At 51.1% G+C, this 21,287-nt stretch overlaps 1 protein-coding gene across 9 annotated transcripts in view; it reads right to left on the bottom strand.

Moving 5' to 3' along the window:
* Nucleotides 1-21,287, bottom strand: part of EYA3 (EYA transcriptional coactivator and phosphatase 3) — a 2,553,793-nt gene that overhangs the window by 1,986,843 nt on the left and 545,663 nt on the right. For all 9 annotated transcript variants that reach the window (XM_069623074.1, XM_069623072.1, XM_069623073.1 and 6 more), the window contains one exon: nucleotides 3,176-3,255. In XM_069623074.1, the coding sequence (XP_069479175.1) occupies nucleotides 3,176-3,255 (80 nt within the window). The remainder of the gene's footprint in view (nucleotides 1-3,175; nucleotides 3,256-21,287) is intronic.

Genomic DNA, 21,287 nt, shown 5'->3' with positions numbered 1-21,287 from the left:
AATTTAAAAAGGTGTGTGCTCCATAGTGGAAAGTGGACACAAACGAAGCATCAGTCCGCCCCCCCCCCCCAAATCTCCCTACTGGTTAGGCCGAAGCCCATCGTCAGAACAGAACATCTTTCTGAAGCCAGGATCAGCCGTCAAGATGTTAAAAGGAAACAGCCATCGAATGAGTGTGTTCAAACGCAAACAGAAGGGGTTTGGATGAGTTAACTCACAAAGTAGCTCAAGCTACAGACTCGGTGAAAAAACAAAGTTGCCACGATGGTGGCAAAAAATAATCTGTGGGACCTCGATGCATGAGGGATTATGGGTACAGGATACGTCACACTAGGGATAGTATTACAGTCACTCCCCATATCAAAGTCCCGTTTCGAACTTCGAAAACCTCATGTGCAATACTCTGCAACTTCCATTAGATGTCGGCCTATGCAAAGCATGCGATTCTAAGCAGATCAACAAGCATCAAAAATTATATATAGAACAACTATTTGAAAAAACAAAAGTAGTACTCCAGTATCAGAACCCTGGTCCCCATTCTTCAAGGCCAGGCACGTAACCACAAGTCCAAACAACCTTATAGTTTGCACGAAAATGGAAATATATATATATGGCATACATTACTTCCCGTAATCATATTTCTGATGCTTGTATCTGCTTAGATTCACATTCTTTGCATAGGCCGACATCTAAGTGGTAGGTAAGGTGGATTGTATACCTTGTTTTCGAAGTTTGAAAAGGGACGTTGACTGGGTGTATACACATATAATCAATTATAGGCCAAGTAACAAATGTGCGCTAAATCTGTTAGGCAGAAACCTGTGCAGTTCCCTTGGGGACCACTGCAAAAGATTTAAGACTACAGGCGTTTGGCAGTAAAACCACTTGGTAGCAGTCTGCAGCACACAGATTCACTTGGTAGCTGTGGCTGAGCAGTCAGACTTCCCTCAAGAAGAGTTAGGCAGTTCGCACAAAAAGGATGAAAGTACAGTCAGGAAAAGTTAGCTAGGTTGTCCCAGGTCAGCCCAGGTTAGAAGGTCGAGGCTTTACTGTCACCCCGAACGATCTGTCGCAAGGGAAGCCAGGTGGGACACAGTACCTTAAGTGTGAAGGAAGCTCCAGCGGGGGGAGTTGTTCCTGGCAGCAGGTGCAAGTCGGTGTTTCGTCCAGAGGAAGAAGAGGTCTTGCCGTGGAGGAAAGATGAATGTCGTTGCACTGCCAGGGAAGAAACCAGCCGCGGAGTTCTCCGGTTAAAAGGTACTACCCTTCTCTTTGCGGTAGTGGTAAACCATAGTATTCCGGTTGCCGGGGTGCTTGGCACGGGCAAGGCGGCCACGAGATGCTTCAAGAAGGTGAAAAGAAGGCAAAACTGGTTATCTCCACCAGTCAAAGGAAGAAGACTCTCTGGACTGGAGATCTCCTCTGTTGTCGGGAAAAGTGGTGAGACGGTTCAGCAGGGCTCCACCGGTGGTGTCGTCATTGCAGGTCGGCTCAGCTTCTCCCTCCTCGGATTCTTAGGTCCTGTAGCGACTTCTGAAGTTCCAGTCCCCAAAGCCCTGCTTTTATAGAGCACACCCCCATTCACTCAGCCTAGCTGTCAATCAAACATGCGAAGTAGTGAGCCGGCTCACCACTTGGGCCAATCACACAAGAGTGTGACTTGAGTTAACAAGGTAACTCAGTCCAGGGTGCCTAAACCCCCTCCCATACCCCCTGTGGCACCACTTTTGGAGGCTTCTGTGGAGAAACCCGCCAAAAAGTGGAACAAAGGGCTCGACTTGGGTTGGAGTCACAGAAGAGAACACAAATGCCATTTTAGAATAGAGTTCTAGCAAAAAATACCAACCAGTGAATTAATATTAAATAAATAAACCAGCGGTATGCTCGAACTATAAGAATGAAATAATTAAAGTTGGTAGCCTCGAACAATGGGAAAACCCCATAGAGATATATTCGCGGTCGAATATAAAAAGTAGTATCCACTGCCACCAGCCAAAATTCGATCAGGAGGGACGGAGACGTGCCCCCTCGAACAACAGACCCTGGGGCAATCGAATTGCCCCGACCAGTACGTCCACAATATGGTGGTTTGTACTGGTTTTGGTTCATAATTTGGGACTAGTTAAGCCAATGGTGACTTTACATGCCCTAGGCGACAGTAGTCAGTCCCAGGGTATGGAGTCTATGTTGGGGGGGGTCGCTACGACATCCCTGGGTTACAGCACGGAGGGTGCTGTGTAACCCACATCAAAAAATACATGAGACCCTATGGAGTGAAAGACCCCATAGCCCATAAAACACATGGAAAGTTAAAGGAACACCTCAAATCATGTCTAAGAGTAGGAGCAAAAGAATCTCACTCTTAGCAGGAGAGAAAAAAAATAAACCCCAAAAATCCAGCAAAGCCGCTGGGGGACTCACTAGGTTTGGGAAATTAGCCTTAGAGAATTCTCCCTAACAGAATCACACACTAAGCTCCCTGTGGCTTTGCAGCTAAGTGCTGGGTCTTGAACGCTGGTGGCACTGGTTCATGACCACAGGTACACCTTTCCCAAAATAATTAGTGTGCTTTATGCGCTCATTTGGCGCAAGGGTTTTTTATGTGCAGTTTTGATAGCACTTAGTAGCGGTACGTCTGCAGTAGGCAGCAGTGCCTTATATCGCGATTTCAGAACTTCTGAGGGCTAAGGGAGCCCTGGGATAACCCCATATTAACTGCCTCCAATCATTGTATGACAGGGTGGTGGCTCTCCTTGGCCCCGACAATACTGCCGTCTTCCTGTGCAGGTGAGGTCACCAAGACTTCATACTCATCTGAATCTAAATAATTGCTAAAACAATAAAACTGTTTAGACAATGTGCTATTATCCGATTCTGCCTGTCCAGGTTTTTGCTGTTACTTTTGCAGTATAATGGTTGGGCCTCAAAGTTCTTTCTTTAAAGAAGCTGTCAACGCTGTGGCTGCTCCCCAGTGTCCATAATGATATATTGACACTAATGGTGCAATACTTTACAGCCTTGGTAAATATTAAATAACGTATTCCCATTTGAAATTAATAACATACCAAATGCATGTGGACCATAGATCTCGAGAGCCTATGCAGAATTAGCTTGAAGAGGAAAACGTGAAAGTTGTATGTTCCATGCTTATAAAATATGTTTTATTTATACTTACTTTCACTTGCTATTGAGTGGTTGGGACCAAGACCTGAAGATTCTGGTTTCTGGTTGCCTGCTTCATCTTTGGACACCCGGCTGAAAAAAAAAAATACAGAATCAACATTATTTCTTAAATTTGATAGCAAAATAAAAGAGTATTTGGGGATGAAGTGCATACACAGAGTAAGTTGTTTCTTCAAAATGTAGCTAACCAGATACAGCAACTCATAAAATTGACTGGGCAATGGAAAATTGTGCCCGCATTTCACACATTAAAATAAAAAAATGTGTTTATGATAAGATATTTTAAGCACTACTGCAGTCCATGGAGAAAAATCAATGCATAGTGTTAAGTGACATTCTTGTCTGCAAAGTGGCTCCAGAAAATACACCTCATGCCAGTCAGTGAGGTCATTGGGAGACGAGTTAATTGAACATTACCCAAGTGGACATCCGTGTTTAGGATGTAACATTCTATATTTTGAGCAAAGAGAATGTTGTAAAAACAACGGCACACTTCAACTCTCAGCATTGATACAATTATTGTGCATAACCGAGCCATATGGTTAATGTGTAGCCCATCTCCCTTCAAGCCTTTGTCAAGGGACAGAGTGATCCCCCTCAAAACCTATGTAAGCCATAATGTCCCTTTCAGCAGTGTCAGTTGGGAAATACTTATACCCCCAGAACGACACACAAAAGCATTACATCATTTGCTCCTCCAAACTATAAAACCTCATCAACAACCCCCTGAACACACTCCGACAAAACAATCTCAATTAAAAACGCACAGTTCAATGCCAGTCAAGCCATAAAACATACAGCATACTTCACACACCAAACCAGACACACCCTCTTAACTACAAAATGTCTTGCGCCCTCATATCCACCTATATATGATGAACCCACTCAGGTGGATTTGTCACAACTGCTCAAACAAACCAGAAGTGTTAAAGTGTTGGAGTCAAAAGGTCGGGCTTCGTATGTATGCACAATTTTTCTGTAACGCGCATAGCTGGAAAGCAACAGCGCATTGAGCATAGAATGGATTTGTAAATATAGAGGGTAATATTTCTACGCAGAGTGTGCCTATCACTAAAAGAGTTAATTCTCCATACAGACATGTTGGTTTGCTAAAGCTTGATATTGGAGATATGTCATTTAAGAGAATTCCCAATACTTCCACTTCATAACGTCTGCCAAAGTGCCAAGCTCCCCTGTTTGCTCTGAATCCTTAAATGTGTTTTAGTTTCTTGGAGGGGCTGCTGGGGGTCCATTCCAAGTAGAAAAGTTCAGGCCCAAGTATGAGCGGTGATCGGTGTGCCAGCCGGTCCCGAGCAGACAGCAAGTCGAAGGCAGTGGCTGTGGCCCTCCCCTACACCAGGCACCAGCCTGCGCCGACCCCCAGTGGGTAACTGAGGACTTGCAGGGAAACAAAAATCTCCATGGGGCCTGTGGCAGCAGAAGCACATCGGGACCGGGAGACTTCTTGCCACAAGGTTGCTTCCCAGTGGGGGGCAGGGTTTCAGCCCCCTGCCCCACAGGTCCTTCCCGGTGTGGCAAGGCGCATCAAGGAAGAGGAGCATGGACCCCTGGGAGGTGTGTAGAAGAGGGGATCTGGGACAGCACCCTGCATTGCTGGCCGGCCCGACCAGGGCCAGAAAGCAGCTGAGCAGCAGGGGTCCTCCCCTACATTTCATATCGAGCCCAGCAGGCAGCAGTGAGACGGACATAGGTAAGTGTGGCTAGTGGCCTGGGGCCTGCAGCGGTGACAGCGGCAGAGGCAGGCCTAGGGGAGGCCCCCCATCGTCCAGAGGCTACCCCAGGGCACTGCGCATCCAGCGCTGAAGGGAAAAGGGGCCTGTTGGTGCAGATTCAGCCTAAGGAACAAGTTACTTACCTGTAACTGTTGTTCTCCAGCATGGGTCTGGCATGGATTCACATGCTCATGAATATTCCCCGTCGTCAGGCTGGGAATCCTCGGTAAAGAAAAAACCAGTATCAGTTTCGTTTCTGATCTGTCTTTCGTAGTAATAACCAATCACTGGTCTCTGCGTCATACTGACCACAGCCAATGACTGCCCTCTACCTAAGCACCGCCTCTGGCAGCCATGTTCAGATTTGGAAGCACGTGAAGTGGCAGTATGACCAAGTGAAGAGCCGCAGAGGGGTAGGCGGGAGGGTTCGCATGTGAATCCATGCCAGACCCATGCTGGAGAACAACAGTTACAGGTAAGTAACTTGTTCCTTCTCCAGCATGGGGTCTGGCATGGATTCACATGCTCATGAATAAAGAATACATAGCAGTACACACATGCACAACCACGGGAGGTGGCAAAGGCTCAACATTAAGCATCACATCAACTCAACATTAAGCATCTTACCTCCTCACCAGGCTCACCTCAGGCGAACAGGTTGCGTAGCACTGCTTGGCCGACCCTGGACTCCTCCCTGGAATCCCGGTCGACGCAGTAGAATTTCGTGAAGGTGTGCGTCGACCTCCACGTAGCAGCCCTGCCTATGTCCAGCAGGGGCACACCAGATAGGAACGCCGTGGTAGCTGCGATCGCTCTGGTGGAATGGGCTCTCGGACGGCCAGGCAGCGGTCGGTTTGCCAACCGGTGACAGTACATGATACAGCCGGAGAGCCATCTGGAGATGGAAGCCTTCGAGAGAGCCTTCCCCTGATTGACAGGTCCAAAGTTCACAAAGAGTTGTGACGTCTTCCGAAAACCTTTCGTGCGGTCCACGTAGAACTTCAGCGCTCTAGCTACATCCAGCGAGTGCAAAGTCCTCTCAGCCGGCGACGAAGGCGACGGGAAGAACACAGGTAACACCAAGGGTTCGTTGAGATGAAAGTCCGACGGTACCTTGGGCATGAAGGAGGGGTGCGTCCTGAGCACTACCCTCGTGTCGTGGAAAGTCAAGTACGGTGCCTTGCAGGAAAGGGCCTGGATCTCTCCCACTCGTCGTGCGGAGGTGATGGCCACGAGAAAAGCTGTTTTCCACGATAGAAACTTCAACGGGGCCGAGTGCAGAGGCTCGAACGGAGGTCCCATGAGTTTGGACAGTACCACGTTGAGCTCCCACGCCGGGGCCGGAGCCTTCACCGGCGGGAACGATCTGAACAGTCCCTTCATGAACTCTTTCACCAGACGATGAGACCACAAGGACGTCCTGCCCGTGGTTCTGGTGTATCGGGAGATCGCAGCAAGATGAATCTTGATGGACGCGTGTGCCAGACCAGCTTTGGCCAGCGTCAGCAGGTACGGCAGCACTTGGGGAGCCGTAATCCGTAGAGGGTTAATCTTCTGTGCGTGGCACCAGACAGAGAACCTCTTCCATTTGTGTCCGTAGCATTTAAGAGTCGAGGACGCCCTGGCCTTTGCAAGAACCTCTCTGCAGTCGGCCGGTATGTCGTATCCTCCAAACTCTAGCGCTGCAGGAGCCAGGCCTGCAAGTTCAGCGACTTCGGGTCGTGGTGGAGGATGGCGCCTCCTTCCCTGGAGAGTAGATCCGCGTCCGCCGGCAGCTTGATTGGCGGGGACGCCGACAAGTCCAGAAGGTCCGGGAACCATATCTGCCTCGGCCACGCAGGTGCGACGAGGATCATCCTGCACCGTGACCTCTTGAGCTGGTTGACGAGCCGGATTAGCAGAGGCAAGGGAGGGAACGCGTAGAGGAACAGGCCCTCCCAGGGGAACGAGAAAGCATCGCCCATGCTCCTCGTCTGGGGAAACCTGCTGGCGAACCTCCGGCACTTGGTGTTCGTCGCCGTCGCGAACAGGTCGATCTGGGGTGTGCCCCACCGTCGGAAGAGGCGATCCACCAGATCCTGCCGTAGTTCCCACTCGTGGCACGAGCGCAGCTCCCTGCTGAGTGAGTCGGCGATGGTGTTTTTTATCCCTGCCAGATGAAACGGCACCAGAAGAATCCCTTGGGCGACGGCCCAATGCCACAGGTCCTGCGCCTCCTTGGACAGCGCTGGGGACCTGGTTCCGCCCTGTTTCCTGATGTAAAACATGGTGGTGGTGTTGTCGGTGAAGATCCTCACCACCTTGCCCTTGAGGGACGGAAGGAAGGACCTGAGGGCCCAAAACACTGCACGGAGCTCCAGGACGTTGATATGCAGGGACTTCTCCGTCGGGAGCCAGAGTCCCCTTGCGTGCAGATTTTCGGTGTGCGCTCCCCACCCTTCTAGGGAGGCATCCGTGGTCACAGTCACCTGGTGGGCTGGGGTCTGGAAGTCCATGCCCGCCGTCAGATGCGCGCGGGTGCCCCACCACCGTATCGCTCGTCGGAAACTCTCGTCGAGTTTGATCCTTTCCTCGAAGCTGCCCGTCGTCTGGATCCAGCGCGCATCCAGGAACTCTTGCAACGGGCGCATCCGGAGCCTGCACATGGGAATGAGGTAGATGCAGGAAGACATCATCCCGAGGAGGGACTTGATGGACCTCACCTTGGCCGCGTCGGCCACCAACATCCGTTGCACCTTGCCCAAGATGGTCCTGGTCCTCTCCTCCGACGGGGAGGCCAGAAGGGACACTGTGTCGAGCCTCGCTCCCAGAAACAGTGCGACTTGCGCGGGCACCAGGTGGGATTTGGCGTAGTTCACGGAGAATCCCAGGTCCGTGAGGAGTTGGACGGTCCTTGCCGTGTGGACCACGGCGAGCTCCCTCGTCTTGGCGCGGATGAGCCAGTCGTCCAGGTAGGGGTAGACGTGAATCCCCTCGCGGCGCAGCTGCGCCGCCACCGGTGCGAGGCACTTGGTGAAAACCCTGGGTGCCGACCGCAGTCCGAAGGGAAGGGCTTTGAACTGGTAATGACGCCCTTGGACCACGAATCTGAGGAATTTTCGGTGCCCCTTTAGGATAGGAATGTGGAAGTAGGCATCCTCCAAATCCAACGACGATAGGAAGTCTCCTTCCTCCAGCTGACCCAGGACGTGCTGGAGGGTGACCATCCGGAACTTCTGCGCCTTGATGAATTTGTTCAGGCGTCGCAGGTCCAGGATGGGGCGCCATCCTCCCGTCTTCTTCTTCACGAGGAAGTAACGCGAGTAGACTCCGGAGCCCCGAAGCCTCTTTGGGACGAGTTCGATGGCGCCCTTCCTGAGCATCGCCTTCACCTCCAGGAGAAGTTGAGGGACGTGAAGTTCTTTCCTGGCCACGGGGGGGACGCGCGGGCACCTTCTTTGAAACTCGAGCGCGTGGCCCCGGGCCAGGGCGTCCAGCACCCAACGGTCGGTGGAGATGGACTCCCACACGCTGACGAAGCCCGCCAGCCGGCCTCCCACCGGGGTGCTTCGGTGGGGGCCCGACCCCACGGCCGGTTCAATCCTGCTTGGACGCGGCCTTGCCGCCTTGGCCCCCTTGGCGACGACGGCGGGGGCCGCCAGACTTGCCTCGTCCTCTGTAGGCCTCTTGCGACGACGAGCGGGCCGCTTGACGGTAGGAAGCGAAACCGCCGCCGGAACCTTTGGAGGCGCCCTTGCCTCCGCCGCTCCGAAAGGGCGTCCGCCGTTGCTGCAGCACTCCAAGGGCCCGGGCCGTCTCCGTATCCGCCTTGATGGCCTGAAGGGAATCGTCCACTGTCTTCCCAAACAGGTTGTTCCCGTCGAAGGGCATGTCCAGGACCCTGTTCTGGACGTCCTGCCGAAAGTCCGTAGCCTTGAGCCATCCGCGCCGTCGAAGGCAAACGCCGTTGCCCATCTGGCGGAACCCAGTGTCGGCGATGTCCGTCGCCACGGTGATGGCGTGGTCCGAGGCCACCTCACCTTCCTGCAGGATCTCAAGGGCCTCCGCCCTCTTGTCGTCCGGCAGAAAATCCAGCAGGGGAGCTATCTTGTACCAGAGTTCCCTGTCGTAGCGGGCCACGATAGCCAAGGCGTTGGCCGCTTTAATCGTCGTCGCCGCCGACGAGATGACTCTGCGTCCCATGGCATCCAATTTCTTTCCCTCGCCGTCCGGAGGGGAAGTCGACGTGGAGGCCGCACCCCCCCCCCGCTTTCTTCCTGGCTGCCGCGGAGACGACGGAGTCCGGGGTAGGCTGCGCCCGGAGGCATAGGGGGGCCGAGTCCGGGACCCGGTACTTTTTCTCGTACCGGTCTCTTTTCGCTGGCGTCGTGGAAGGGTTCTTGAGGAGGGAAAGGCCCTCATCCCAAATGTCGTCCAACAGAGGCACTGCGAGGACCGTCTTCCTCTTGGTCTCGCGCCGTTGGTAAAGGAAGCCTTCCTTTTTCTTCTCCTCAGGGCAGAGTTGGAAAAGCTCGGATGCCCTGGCGATCATTGAGTGGAACGATCCAATCTCGTCGGGCGGAGAAGCCCTGGGGGGAGGCGACGACGGAAAATCCTCGTCGTATGCCTCGTCGTCCGTACCCGTCGCTGCCGTGTCAGTCCCCGTATCATCCCCTCGGGTGGACGGGGAGGAGGGCTGGATGGGGCGCGATGGTTGAAAAGGAGGCGGTGGATGGATCCTTCTTTTCTTGGTAGGGGGAACACCAGAAGGTCCCGGTTCTGGATCCCCCGACGGGAGAGGTTCCTCCGTCGGTAACGGTAGTCTCGTCCTTATCTCGGAGCATAAGGACTGTATAGCCAACAAAATGGCCGCTGAGTTGTCCTGCGGCGCTGGCAGAGGGGAATCCGACGGGCGAGCAGGGGCCCCGTCGGTATCCTCGACGATGTCGTCGTCGTCACCTGCGTCGGGGCCCATTCCGACGGGCTGGTCTTGTTCCACGCCTAGGCCGTGGCTTAAGACCTCGATCAGCTCCTCTTCTGAGGTTGAGGCCGAATCTCCGACGACGCCCTGCCCCCCCTTCTTCCCCACGGAGGGTTTCACGGGGGTCCTATCGATGGGCACGAAAGAAGACTCCCTCCGAGGAGGCAGGGAGATTCTGGGCCCCGAGGCCGCCACCACTGGTGCAGCCTCCACAGGCTGGGCCAGGGCCGCCGCGACCGTTTCGATAGAGGGCTTGGTCGAATGGATCAAGGCCTTCACCACCTTAGGTGCGCTCACCGCCTTATCCTTGAGGGAGGGGGCACTGCCACGCTCCTCCTCTGCCTTAGAGCTCGACCGGGGTCTCTCCAGGAGCTTCGCCGGGTGCTCGGCCTTCCTCTTACCCGACCCAGAGCGTTGGCTCGTGGTTGATGGTGCCGGGGAGGGTGCGCCCTGCCTGGCGCCCGTAGAGCCCGACCGTTCGGCGCTCCCGGTGCCAGCGGACTCGCGGTGCTTGGCCTTATGTTGGGCCCCCGTCGCCGGGGCGCCCTCAAAGGTCTTAGAAGACCGCTCAGATTTCTTCTTCTTCTCGCCAGACGGGCTCTTACCCTCCAGCCAGCTGGCGAGACGTTGATGGCGGTCCTTCATGGTCCGTTCCGACATGTTGCCGCAAAACGCACAGTCCTTCTCCACGTGCGTCTTGTCCCCATGAAGGCAGTAAAGGCAGAAAGAGTGTTCGTCCTCCTTGAAGACGTTCTGCAGCTGGCATCCAGGGCAGGCCCTGAACAGCTTTCCGGGCGTCGAGCTTCCCTTCTCCTGGGCCATCTCCGAGACCGGGCCTGAGAAGCTTCTGGAGTCCTCCGAAGTGTAGCTCGACGAAATCTTCACCCTTGAGGGGCACAGATGAATCCGACACGGGTCCCCGCTGATCGGATGTAGGATCGGTGGAGCTTGAGGCTCTTTTGACCGAAAGAATCAAAGTTTTTGTGAAAAAGCGCGAAAAAATAGCACTAACGCTCGAGAGCAATAGCACGAGGATCCCAACACATGAACGTGCGGTAAAAATCTGAAGATGGCTGCCAGAGGCGGTGCTTAGGTAGAGGGCAGTCATTGGCTGTGGTCAGTATGACGCAGAGACCAGTGATTGGTTATTACTACGAAAGACAGATCAGAAACGAAACTGATACTGGTTTTTTCTTTACCGAGGATTCCCAGCCTGACGACGGGGAATATTCATGAGCATGTGAATCCATGCCAGACCCCATGCTGGAGAAGATTTAACATTGCATCCTGCCACAGAGGTAAGTGGTGAAAGGCAGCCTGAGGTACTCAGGCAGAAAAGGAAAGGTGCTTTTATCGGAGGACTAGCAAATAACATTTCCAGTATTGACCCCAGCACCGGTGTCACAGACTCCAACCACACTTTGGCCAATGAGAAGTGCGTGAATAATAGGAGGCCATATTAGCAAGCCATCCAGTGGATTGGGGACAAGAAGCAACATGGCTGTTGTCACCGGGCCGGGCTTGAATAGGCAGAGGTGGGGCCATCCCTCCTCTGCATCATGGTGGCTACCCCCAATCGTGGGCAAAGGGAGAGGTCTCTGGTGTCTGTAACTTGACGTTGTGAGCAGCCAGCCCGCACTGGTGGACCTTAACTTGTTGAGGGCAATGCTCGAGACTGCCACAACAGCCACAGGGCCCAGTGAAGAAAGTCCCCTGGTGACTAACAGGAAGTGGAGAGAGAGAGGGGGTCCTCGGGCATCCCCAGGGCCCGGCCCTTTGTGAGAGGGGGCTGCACCAGACACCAATGCAAAGATCCACGGAAGTGGGTGGGAACCTGTAGAGACCAACCGCCCTTTGAAAGGACACCCCAGGGAGAGTGCGGACCCTGGCGAGAAGGAGGATAGGGTGATCCGTTAGGAAGTGCTACAAAGGATTGGGCTGCTGGAGCTTGGACCCTTAGGAGAGGAGGGCCGGGGAGCGGCCTCATCAGGGAAGGATCTTGGATGGACACATAGTAAGTAGCAGAGGATAAGTGTGCAATTGGTGGAGCCCCCGGCAGTGGAAGTAGGGCATACACTGAAGAACATGGGTGCTGGAGCCAAGGACAATACTGACTGGGAGGCAGGAGGAGAGGTTCTGGCGGGGGTTGATGTGTTGACCTTTTCCACAAAGGATGACATTGGGAGCATTTTGGTGGAAATTAAAGCGCTCCGTGTAGACCTGCAGGTGTCCCTCGCAGATCTAGGCACGGTGGAAAGTAAGATTGAAAGCCTGGAAAATAATCAACGCAATGTCGATATGATTTAAATGCTCCTGGATGCCCGAATGACAGAGTTGCAGCTACTTGAGGAAAAAGTTACCCTGAAGATGTAGGATTTGGAAAACAGGGAAAGGAGGAATAACATACAATATTGGGCTTGACGGACGCAGATGGGGGGAACCCTCCACCCAAGTGGAGCGCAAGGTGCAAGGCATTGTCAATTTAATGTTCGAGGAAGAAGGTGGGGGGGGAGCGGTGCGATTCGAAAGGGCGCACAAAGGTGGCAAGCCGTATGGCAATGGGCTGCAATCCATCAGTGCCAGATTCTCAATGTACAAGGACAACGAAGAAGTGTTGGCAAGAGCACGGATGATTCAAGATTTGGAGTACGAGGGATCTTGCATAACAATATACCAAGACCGGTCTAATCTAACGCTATCTCGCAAAAGGGACTGCTGGTCGCTCACAGAGTTGTTGAATGAAAAAGGGGTCAGGTACAGGTGGGCATTCCAGTTTGCCCTACAGTTTGAGAAGACGGAATAGATTATCGCATTACTTCGGCAGAGGAAGCGGAACAGGTGTTGACCCACATGACTTCAGACTGATACTGAGGGATATCAGCAGGCAAACCTGACCAAGAAGAGAAGGAAGCAGGAGTCACAGCTGACTCCACCCCCCCCGTTATGCTTGAGCTAAGACTTGGCGCTGGTGCGCAGTGCATTCTGGGGCACTCAGAGCCATAATGGATATTTATTTCATGCCTCAGTAAAAAGCTGTATTTAGTTTGCTGAGAGCTGAATTTGCTTTGCTGAAAAAAACATGCTTTCCAAACCTGGTATGCAGCCAGTCAAGGACATTCTGCGGGGAAAGCTGGTTTTGTTATGTCTTGCTATGAGTTATGGAACTGTTTTCCGTGGCGTTTGTTCTTAGGAGAGGAGGGAAGCGCTTTGCTCCTTGAGGTTACTGTCGGTTGACCCAGCTGGCAACCAACGGTCACTTATCAATGCGCAAGCGTATTGCTAGAAGGTTCAAGAAATTGCCACCCCTGTTTGAGGAGTGCATATATGCAGAACCCCTCAGCAGTCAGACGAGATAAGTACAAAGACCGCAGTCGGAAGGGGGACGCCTTTGTCCGGCATACCTGTGGGCTGTTGTGCTCTCCAGCCGCTTCTGGCGAGATGAGGGATTCAGTCACGCCCACAGTGATGTATTTTCTTTTGAATTCTCTGTCTTTTCTGTGATTTATTTCTGTGTCATCACTTGTTGCTTCCAAGCTATGAATAAATAGCTGTATAAGTGCTCATTATTTTCTAAGCGTGCGTGTGGTTGTAAGTCATTGCGTCGTCTACCTGCGTTCAAAGTATTGGCTCTGCAACTGCACTGGTGATTAATGACTGTCCGTGCACTCTGGGCGAGCAATACAGCCCCCCTCAACCTCCGAGGCGCAGGAAGGGACAGAGCGGACATCAATGGCCCATCCCCACGAAAGACTTCATGAGTTTAATGGGAAAGAGGAGGCGGGAAAGAGGAGGTGGAAATTAGTATTTGATGCGGTTAGGCAGAAACCTGTGCAGTTCCCTCTGGGACCACTGCAAAAAGATTTAAAACTACAGGTGTTAGGCAGTAAACCCACTTGGTAGCAGTCTGTACCACACAGATTCACTTGGTAGCTGTGGCTGAGGAGTCAGACCTCCCTCAAGAAGAGTTAGGCAGTATACAGAGTATTCGCAATAGGTCAAAAGAACACAGTAGAACAAGTAAACACTGACCAGAGCTTGGTGTAAAAGAGATATAATTATTTAAAACCACATCTGGTAAAACACACATGCACTAATATTAAGCAGTACAAAAACACGGTCCCTAAAAGATATACACTCCCTTAAAAGAATATTATAGACAAGTCGTAAGTAAAGCCCCACTTATTTTCAGACAGCGGTGAGCGCTTAACGCAGATGGCACTCTAATAATTCCGTTTAAAAGGAAGAGAAAGGCAAAGCATAATTTGAAACAGATCCCAACACTTTCACAACACCACAACAAGAGAGGAAGGCAAAGTAAAACCGTGAAGTTAGAGTTCAGAAGGCCGGATCCACTTTAAGAGGATCAGAACGAAATGTGTTCAAGGTCACACGGTTGAAGTGCACAAAAGTCTCGAAAAGGTTCAGAAAGAGTTGGACCAAAATAAAGGGAACAGTTAGATGGTCAAGGCGGCCAGCCCAGTCCAGAAGGCTAAGGGATTATTATGACCTTGTAGCAATCTTTAGAAATTGAGGCCTGGCGGACACGGTACCTTAAAGTGGTGAGAATGCTCCAGCGGGAGCAGTTGTTCCTGGCAGCGGATGCAAGTCAGTGCTTCGTCCGGGGAAAGAGGGTCTCCTCTGGGAGGAAGACAGGAGTCCGTTGCACTGCCAGGGAAGAAACCAGCCGTGGAGTTCTCAGGTAAAAGGAGCGGTCCTTTGGTTTGCGGGCCAGTGGTAAGTGGCTATCCGGTTGCCGGAGTGCTTGGCACGGGCAATTCAACCACAAGACGTCCTGGGATGCGAGGAAAAGAAGGTAAACTGGTTGTGCCCACCAGTTAGGGGAAGAAGACTCTCCAGATGGGAGATCTTCTCTGTCGTCGGGAAGTGGTGAGTCGGTTCCGCAGGGCTCCACCGGTGGTGTCGTCGTGGTAGGTCGGCTCAGCTTCTCCCTCGTCGGATTCTCAGGTCCTGTGGCGACTTCTGAAGTTCCAGTCCCCAAAGCCCTGCTTTTATACAGCACACCCCCATTCACTCAGCCTAGCTGTCAATCAAACATGCTAAGTGGTGAGCCGGCCGGCTCACCACTTAGGCCAATCACACCAGAGTGCGACTTGAGTTACCAAGGTAACTCAGTCCATGGTGCCTAAACCCCCTCCAACACCCCCTGTGGTACCCAGACAGAGTGGCACCACTTTTGGAGGCTTCTGTGGAGAAGCCCGCCAAAAAGTGGAACAAAGGGCTTGACTTGGGTTGGAGTCACAGAAGAGAACACAAACGCCATTTTAGAATCGAGTCCTGGCAAAAAATACCAACCGGCGAATTCATCTTAAATAAACCAGCGGTATGTTCGTGGCTATGAGAATTAAATAATTAAAGTTGGTAGCCTCGAACAATGGGAAAATCCCATAGGGATATATTCGCAGTCGAATATAAAAAGTAGTATCCACTGCCACCAGCCAAAACTCGATCAGGGGGGACAGAGACGTGCCCCCTCGACTAACAGACCCCCGGGCAATCGAATTGCCCCGACCAGTACGTCCACAATATGATGGTTTGTACCGGTTTCTGTTAATAATTTGGGACTAGTAAAGCCAATGGTGACTTTACATGCCCTGGGAGACAGTACTCAGTCCCAGGGTATGGAGTCTATGGTGGGGTGTTACTACGACACCCGTGTCACTGCACGGAGGGTGCTGTGTAACACATAGTAAAAACACATGAGACCCTATGGAGTAAAGGACCCCATGGCCCATAAAACACATTAACAGTCAAAGGAACCCCATAAATCATGTCCAAGAGTGGGAAAAAGAGTCTCACTCTTCTTGGCAGGAGAGAAAAAACAAACTCCAGAAATCCAGCAAAGCTGCTGGGGGACTCACTAGGTAAGGAAATTCAGCCTAAACAGAGAATTCTCCCTAACAGCTGCCACCGCCGACATGAAGCTATGTAAGGGGCGGAATGTTTGGTTTTTGTTAGGATGCTGGGGTGGGGGGTGTTCGAGTCCTTACCCAGGTGGCCCTCAGTGGGAGGGAGGGCGTCTCAGAAGCATTCACTGCAGTTTACAGTTTATGCAATTTGTACAGTTAAAGTTTTGGGTGAGTGGGGTAGGTTTTCGGGTAGCAAGTGTAAGCCGTGAACGTATAGGGAGGCACCACATCCTGTTTGGAGGCAGAGATGGAGTCAGACGAATATCTGAGGTGTGGAAATGGTGGAGCTCATTGGTCCAGAGTCCGAGCTCCTGGAGAGCCCAATAACTGCTGAGAGAGTGCTGGTGGTGATGAAGCGGCTCCCCAATGTAAAGACCCCGGACGAAGATGGCTACACGACAAGATTTTTATAAACAGTTCTTGGGGGTCCTTCTGACGCACATGGCCAAGGTGTATAATATACTTGAGACAGGGACTGGGCCAGCGTCCTTTAGTAATGCGCTGATCATGGCGATATTCAAGGAAGGGAGGGACCCGAAATGGTGCTCTTCCTACCATCCAATATCATCGCTCAACGTAGATGAAAAAATATTTACACCCATACTGAGTCTGGATGCCGAAAAGGCATTTGATTGGGTACAGTCGGTGTTCTTGTTTGCAGTACTCCGCAAGACAGGGGTAGGGAAAGAATGCTGCGTGCAATTGGGGCTATAACACACAGAGCAAAACACAAGGGTGGCGGTTAATGGATAGACATCCAGAGTACGTTTGTCTTAGTAGAGGTACGAGGAAGGGATGCCCTCTATCCCCCCTGCTTTTTTTTCATTATCCATAGAACCGCTCAGCATCAAGATTAAACCAGATAAACAGGTGGCTGACATTACAGTAGGAGAAGCAGATCTCTATGCAGATGATATTCTTCTCCATCTTTCTGAAGTGGCTGCCTCGGTCTCGGGCATACTCCGTCTGTCGGCCGAGTAAGGACAGGTATCTGGGTTTAAAACATGGACAAGCCAGTAATTTTTCCCCCTGGGCCGAGAGACGCGGGCGATGATTGGAGTGACTTTGGTATTCTGATTGCAAAAGATAGTATAATGTATTTGGGAATATGGATGCCCAAGGCTCTCAATTACATTTATATGATTAACTACCCTCTGTTGCTGTGTACGCTCTTTGGGGGCATGGAAAGATAGTCAATGCTCACTTTGTCTTGTTTGGGTAGGCCGAGTGCCGTCAAAAGGATATTCCTTCCCAAGGTGTTTCTATTTTTAATCGGGCGCTGCCCACTGCAATGCCAGATGCACACTTTACATAGATGATAGCTGGAAACATGTATATGGCAGGGGAGGAAGCAGAGGGTGTCCTAAAGGGTGTTGATACAACCGGAGGAAAAGGGAGGGTGGAGTTACCAGACATGCGTCTATGTTATAGAGTGGCGCAATTTAAGGCCCCAATTCCACACCTGTGCACATATACACAGAGAAAGTGGGAGCACATGGAGAACCACTTGTTGAGGCCAGAAACGGTAGGAGAATGGCTGTGGGCACCCTAAACGGCGATCCTGCAGAGAGTACATGTGCATCTCTTTCTAGGCCGCTATGGGCGTTATGGATAACAAAGGGAAATTAGGAGTCACAACATGGCCATTGCCGCTGAGCCACGTATGGGCGCCTCCAATACGGAATGATATCCTGGCTCACGCCCGATCAATATTGGTTTGAGGCCAGGCTGGAAAGGGTAGGACAGGTCTTTAAGGGGGAAGAGTTTGTAGGTCTACCTGTGCTGGAGGAGGGTTTGGGCATAGGTTTATCAGTGTTTAAATATCTAAAAGGGACATTGATGAAGCCAGAATGGGACACTGAAGAGATACCGGGAACAGAGGTCTCTAATGAAGGGTTTGATCTCAAAATGCTGGAGGGGATGTGGCCAGAGGGCGGATTATTGGCACATGTGGTGGGGTGCGAGGAGGCGCAGAACCACTAGAGCAGGAGGTCCTGGGTTGGATAAAATATTTGGATGGCAGAGAGACAACTCGTCCCCAGGTTGGTTGGTGTTTGGAGTTGAGGAGCTTGAAGAGGAGCGAAGGAGGCTTCTGTATATGGTCCACTTCTTTTTGCTAGCCGCACATGTGTGTCTGGCTGGGGGTTGGAAGAGGGCTCCGGTTCCTACTGAGCGACAATGGGCCATGAAAGCCCAGGACCTATATAAGAAGGATTTAGTTTTACAAAGGTAGCGGGCGCCCCTCTCTCGCAAGAACAGACATGATAACCTGTTCAGTGGTTATTAACCACTTGAGAGTTCGCAGCCACTGCTTTTACTCACTGTGCCTTTCACAGATGGGAAATATCCATTTGCATATCAGTCTTTGTCCTGCCCAGGGGCAGTCCAGCACCGAAATACAATGGCAATTCCAATCTGAACGAGAGTACCACCAGCAACCCCATACACGTGTTTCACCCTTGTTGGGGATCATCAGTGAGGTGAAGCTGATGCCTCTCTAAGCACAGTGAGAGGGAGACCACGTCTGGTTGCCCCCAGGAGACCTAGGGTTACCAATCCCAGGTTCCTTAAATAATAGTTTTACAAAGGTAGCGGGCGCCCCTCTCTCGCAAGAACAGACATGATAACCTGTTCAGTGGTTATTAACCACTTGAGAGTTCGCAGCCACTGCTTTTACTCACTGTGCCTTTCACAGATGGGAAATATCCATTTGCATATCAGTCTTTGTCCTGCCCAGGGGCAGTCCAGCACCGAAATACAATGGCAATTCCAATCTGAACGAGAGCACCACCAGCAACCCCATACACGTGTTTCACCCTTGTTGGGGATCATCAGTGAGGTGAAGCTGATGCCTCTGCCCAGGGGCAGTCCAGCACCGAAATACAGTGAGTAAAAGCAGTGGCTGCGAACTCTCAAGTGGTTAATAACCACTGAACAGGTTATCATGTCTGTTCTTGCGAGAGAGGGGCGCCCGCTACCTTTGTAAAACTAATTTTTAAGGAACCTGGGATTGGTAACCCTAGGTCTCCTGGGGGCAACCAGACGTGGTCTCCCTCTCACTGTGCTTAGAGAGGCATCAGCTTCACCTCACTGATGATCCCCAACAAGGGTGAAACACGTGTATGGGGTTGCTGGTGGTACTCTCGTTCAGATTGGAATTGCCATTGTATTTCGGTGCTGGACTGCCCCTGGGCAGGACAAAGACTGATATGCAAATGGATATTTCCCATCTGTGAAAGGCACAGTGAGTAAAAGCAGTGGCTGCGAACTCTCAAGTGGTTAATAACCACTGAACAGGTTATCATGTCTGTTCTTGCGAGAGAGGGGCGCCCGCTACCTTTGTAAAAATATATAAGAAGGAGCCATTGACCGGACTGCTACATGATCAGAGGCCAACATGTCCATTGGAGTGGGTGTCCTTTCTGATAAGTATGGTCCTGAATTAGGACCACCTAGATGAATGTGCGGAATGTTAGAGATGTATGAAAGGGACTGCCCAAGTGCCTTAGGGGGGTAAATGGTGCCTTCAGGCTGGACCCCGACAAGGTAGAAGTGCGCAGACCCCATTGCAAAGGCTGAGGTATTCTGCAGTGGTGTATTGAATTTAAGCTTTAACCCGTTTTTCCCTGCTACCCTGGGGAGGGGTGATGGGGAGGTGGGGCGGGAGGGGGTGTATTTGGTTTCGTTGGCGTAAAGAAAAGTGAAATGGACATGTTGGTATGTGAAAATATGTGGAATTGTTATGTATGTGTGTGTTATGTGACAACTGCCAATAAGTAAAAAAAAAGAAAAAAAAAGGGACCTGTCTACAGTCAGTTTAACGGGGAGTTGAACTAGAAAATAATTACATTTTCAGAGTCCATTTGGTGCTTATATAATTTAAGATGCACTCATTCCGATGCCCTTTGTGAATTAGGCTACCATTTATTTTGGCACAAGTGAGGAGATGCGCTACGCCGAGTCTCTTACCTATTTTTTAAATAACTAAGGCCATTCTGAATGGACAGTGGGGTGCGAGAAGTAACATGGTCACCCTATCTTTAACATTTTCATATGAGCACTACTTTGGAGAAACATTCAGTTTAATACACTGACAAGAAATAGAACAAACCCAAATGCATTGTTCATTACAGACCCAGAACCCCCACCGAGCCGGACACCTTGTAAAACTTAATGGAAACAAGGCTATCTTGCAAAAACACTCACCTGTGAACACGAATATTTTTATATGATGCCAAGATTAATTCACCGCAATGCAGTGTTCCATTACATTGCACAGAAAGAGTTCACACACAAAGAGTAAACACAAAATTGTTTCCGATAATATAAAACATTATGATTCATTCACTAACATATTGTTAACCAAGCTGGAATAGCCCAATGAAAGACATCCCCTCATCACAGTGCAGCTTATTTTAATGGGTCGGCGGGCCTTGATACTCCATTATTTAAATCACAAGAAAAGTAACACAATTGGAGAGAAACATTGATGTATGCAAGTATCGTGGAAACAAAAGAAGCGCTTAGGATTTTGGTAAATTTCAGGGAAATTAAGTTCTTAAAATCATCTGTCCCCTGGACAAGTAGATGGCCCTGGTAGCTGTAGGTTGTAGCAGTGAAGTCCAAGATTAAGCAGCCTGCTGGAGTGCGGCCGGTGACAGGACAGCTTGCAATACTGTTGCAATTTCGCCTGGTCTCGCCCTCTGCACATGTCTTTCAGTAAGCAGCACTCAGACCTGATGCATGCAAATCTGTGAGAGTCAAGGTGTCCTTGGAGTGCATCTAGTAAAGAGACCCTAAAGGCAGAGCAGGGGAAAAATAGCTCATATGACGCAGTAGAACTTGGTGTGCACACGCCTAACGAAGGAAGAGGTGCTCGGAATGTGGGACACAGCACAGGGCCCCTTAAAGACCGAGCATTTTTAACCAGGTTAGAGACCATTGGGCAGTAGGCTGCGCATGGGAGCCCTCTGCATGGTTTTCTCTGCCACCCCTTCCCTCGTCTGGCAGATAAGGATTTTAGGTGCATGTGAGATTGTAGAAGTGCAAAGATATGCCCGGTATTAGGGTAATGCATGCATAAAGGGTTGAGGGTTCAAGTTACTTAACTACAATTCTTGTTCTCTAGCATGTGTCTTGCATGGATTCACATCAGGGTCGGACTGGGGCATACAATCGTCTCTGGCACCAATGAATAAGTGGGTGGCACACAGTTGCAAAGGCAATGGATTCCCTTTGTGACAGACCATTAGAATAGTACCCAAGGGGGAGTGTTTTGATAAAATGTGATGCAAGTTGTGCAATTCAAAGAATATGTATTCATCAACAATGGTCAAAACGACTAGCCGTATAGTGAAGTAACTCAAACTGGCCCACTTTAGCCAGAAAAGTGGGTCAATCCGACCCAAAAAAAATGTCACACACAAACATTTTCCGTTTTTGGTTCGGGCATTGCTCTAATGTCCTATAGGCCACTCCAAGCCT

This window comes from Ambystoma mexicanum, chromosome 11 (assembly GCF_040938575.1).
Source record: "Ambystoma mexicanum isolate Mex_15411 chromosome 11, UKY_AmexF1_1, whole genome shotgun sequence".
Classification (NCBI taxonomy): domain Eukaryota; kingdom Metazoa; phylum Chordata; class Amphibia; order Caudata; family Ambystomatidae; genus Ambystoma; species Ambystoma mexicanum.
Note: the sequence above shows the minus strand (reverse complement) of the source record. Positions and strands in the feature narration are given on the sequence as shown.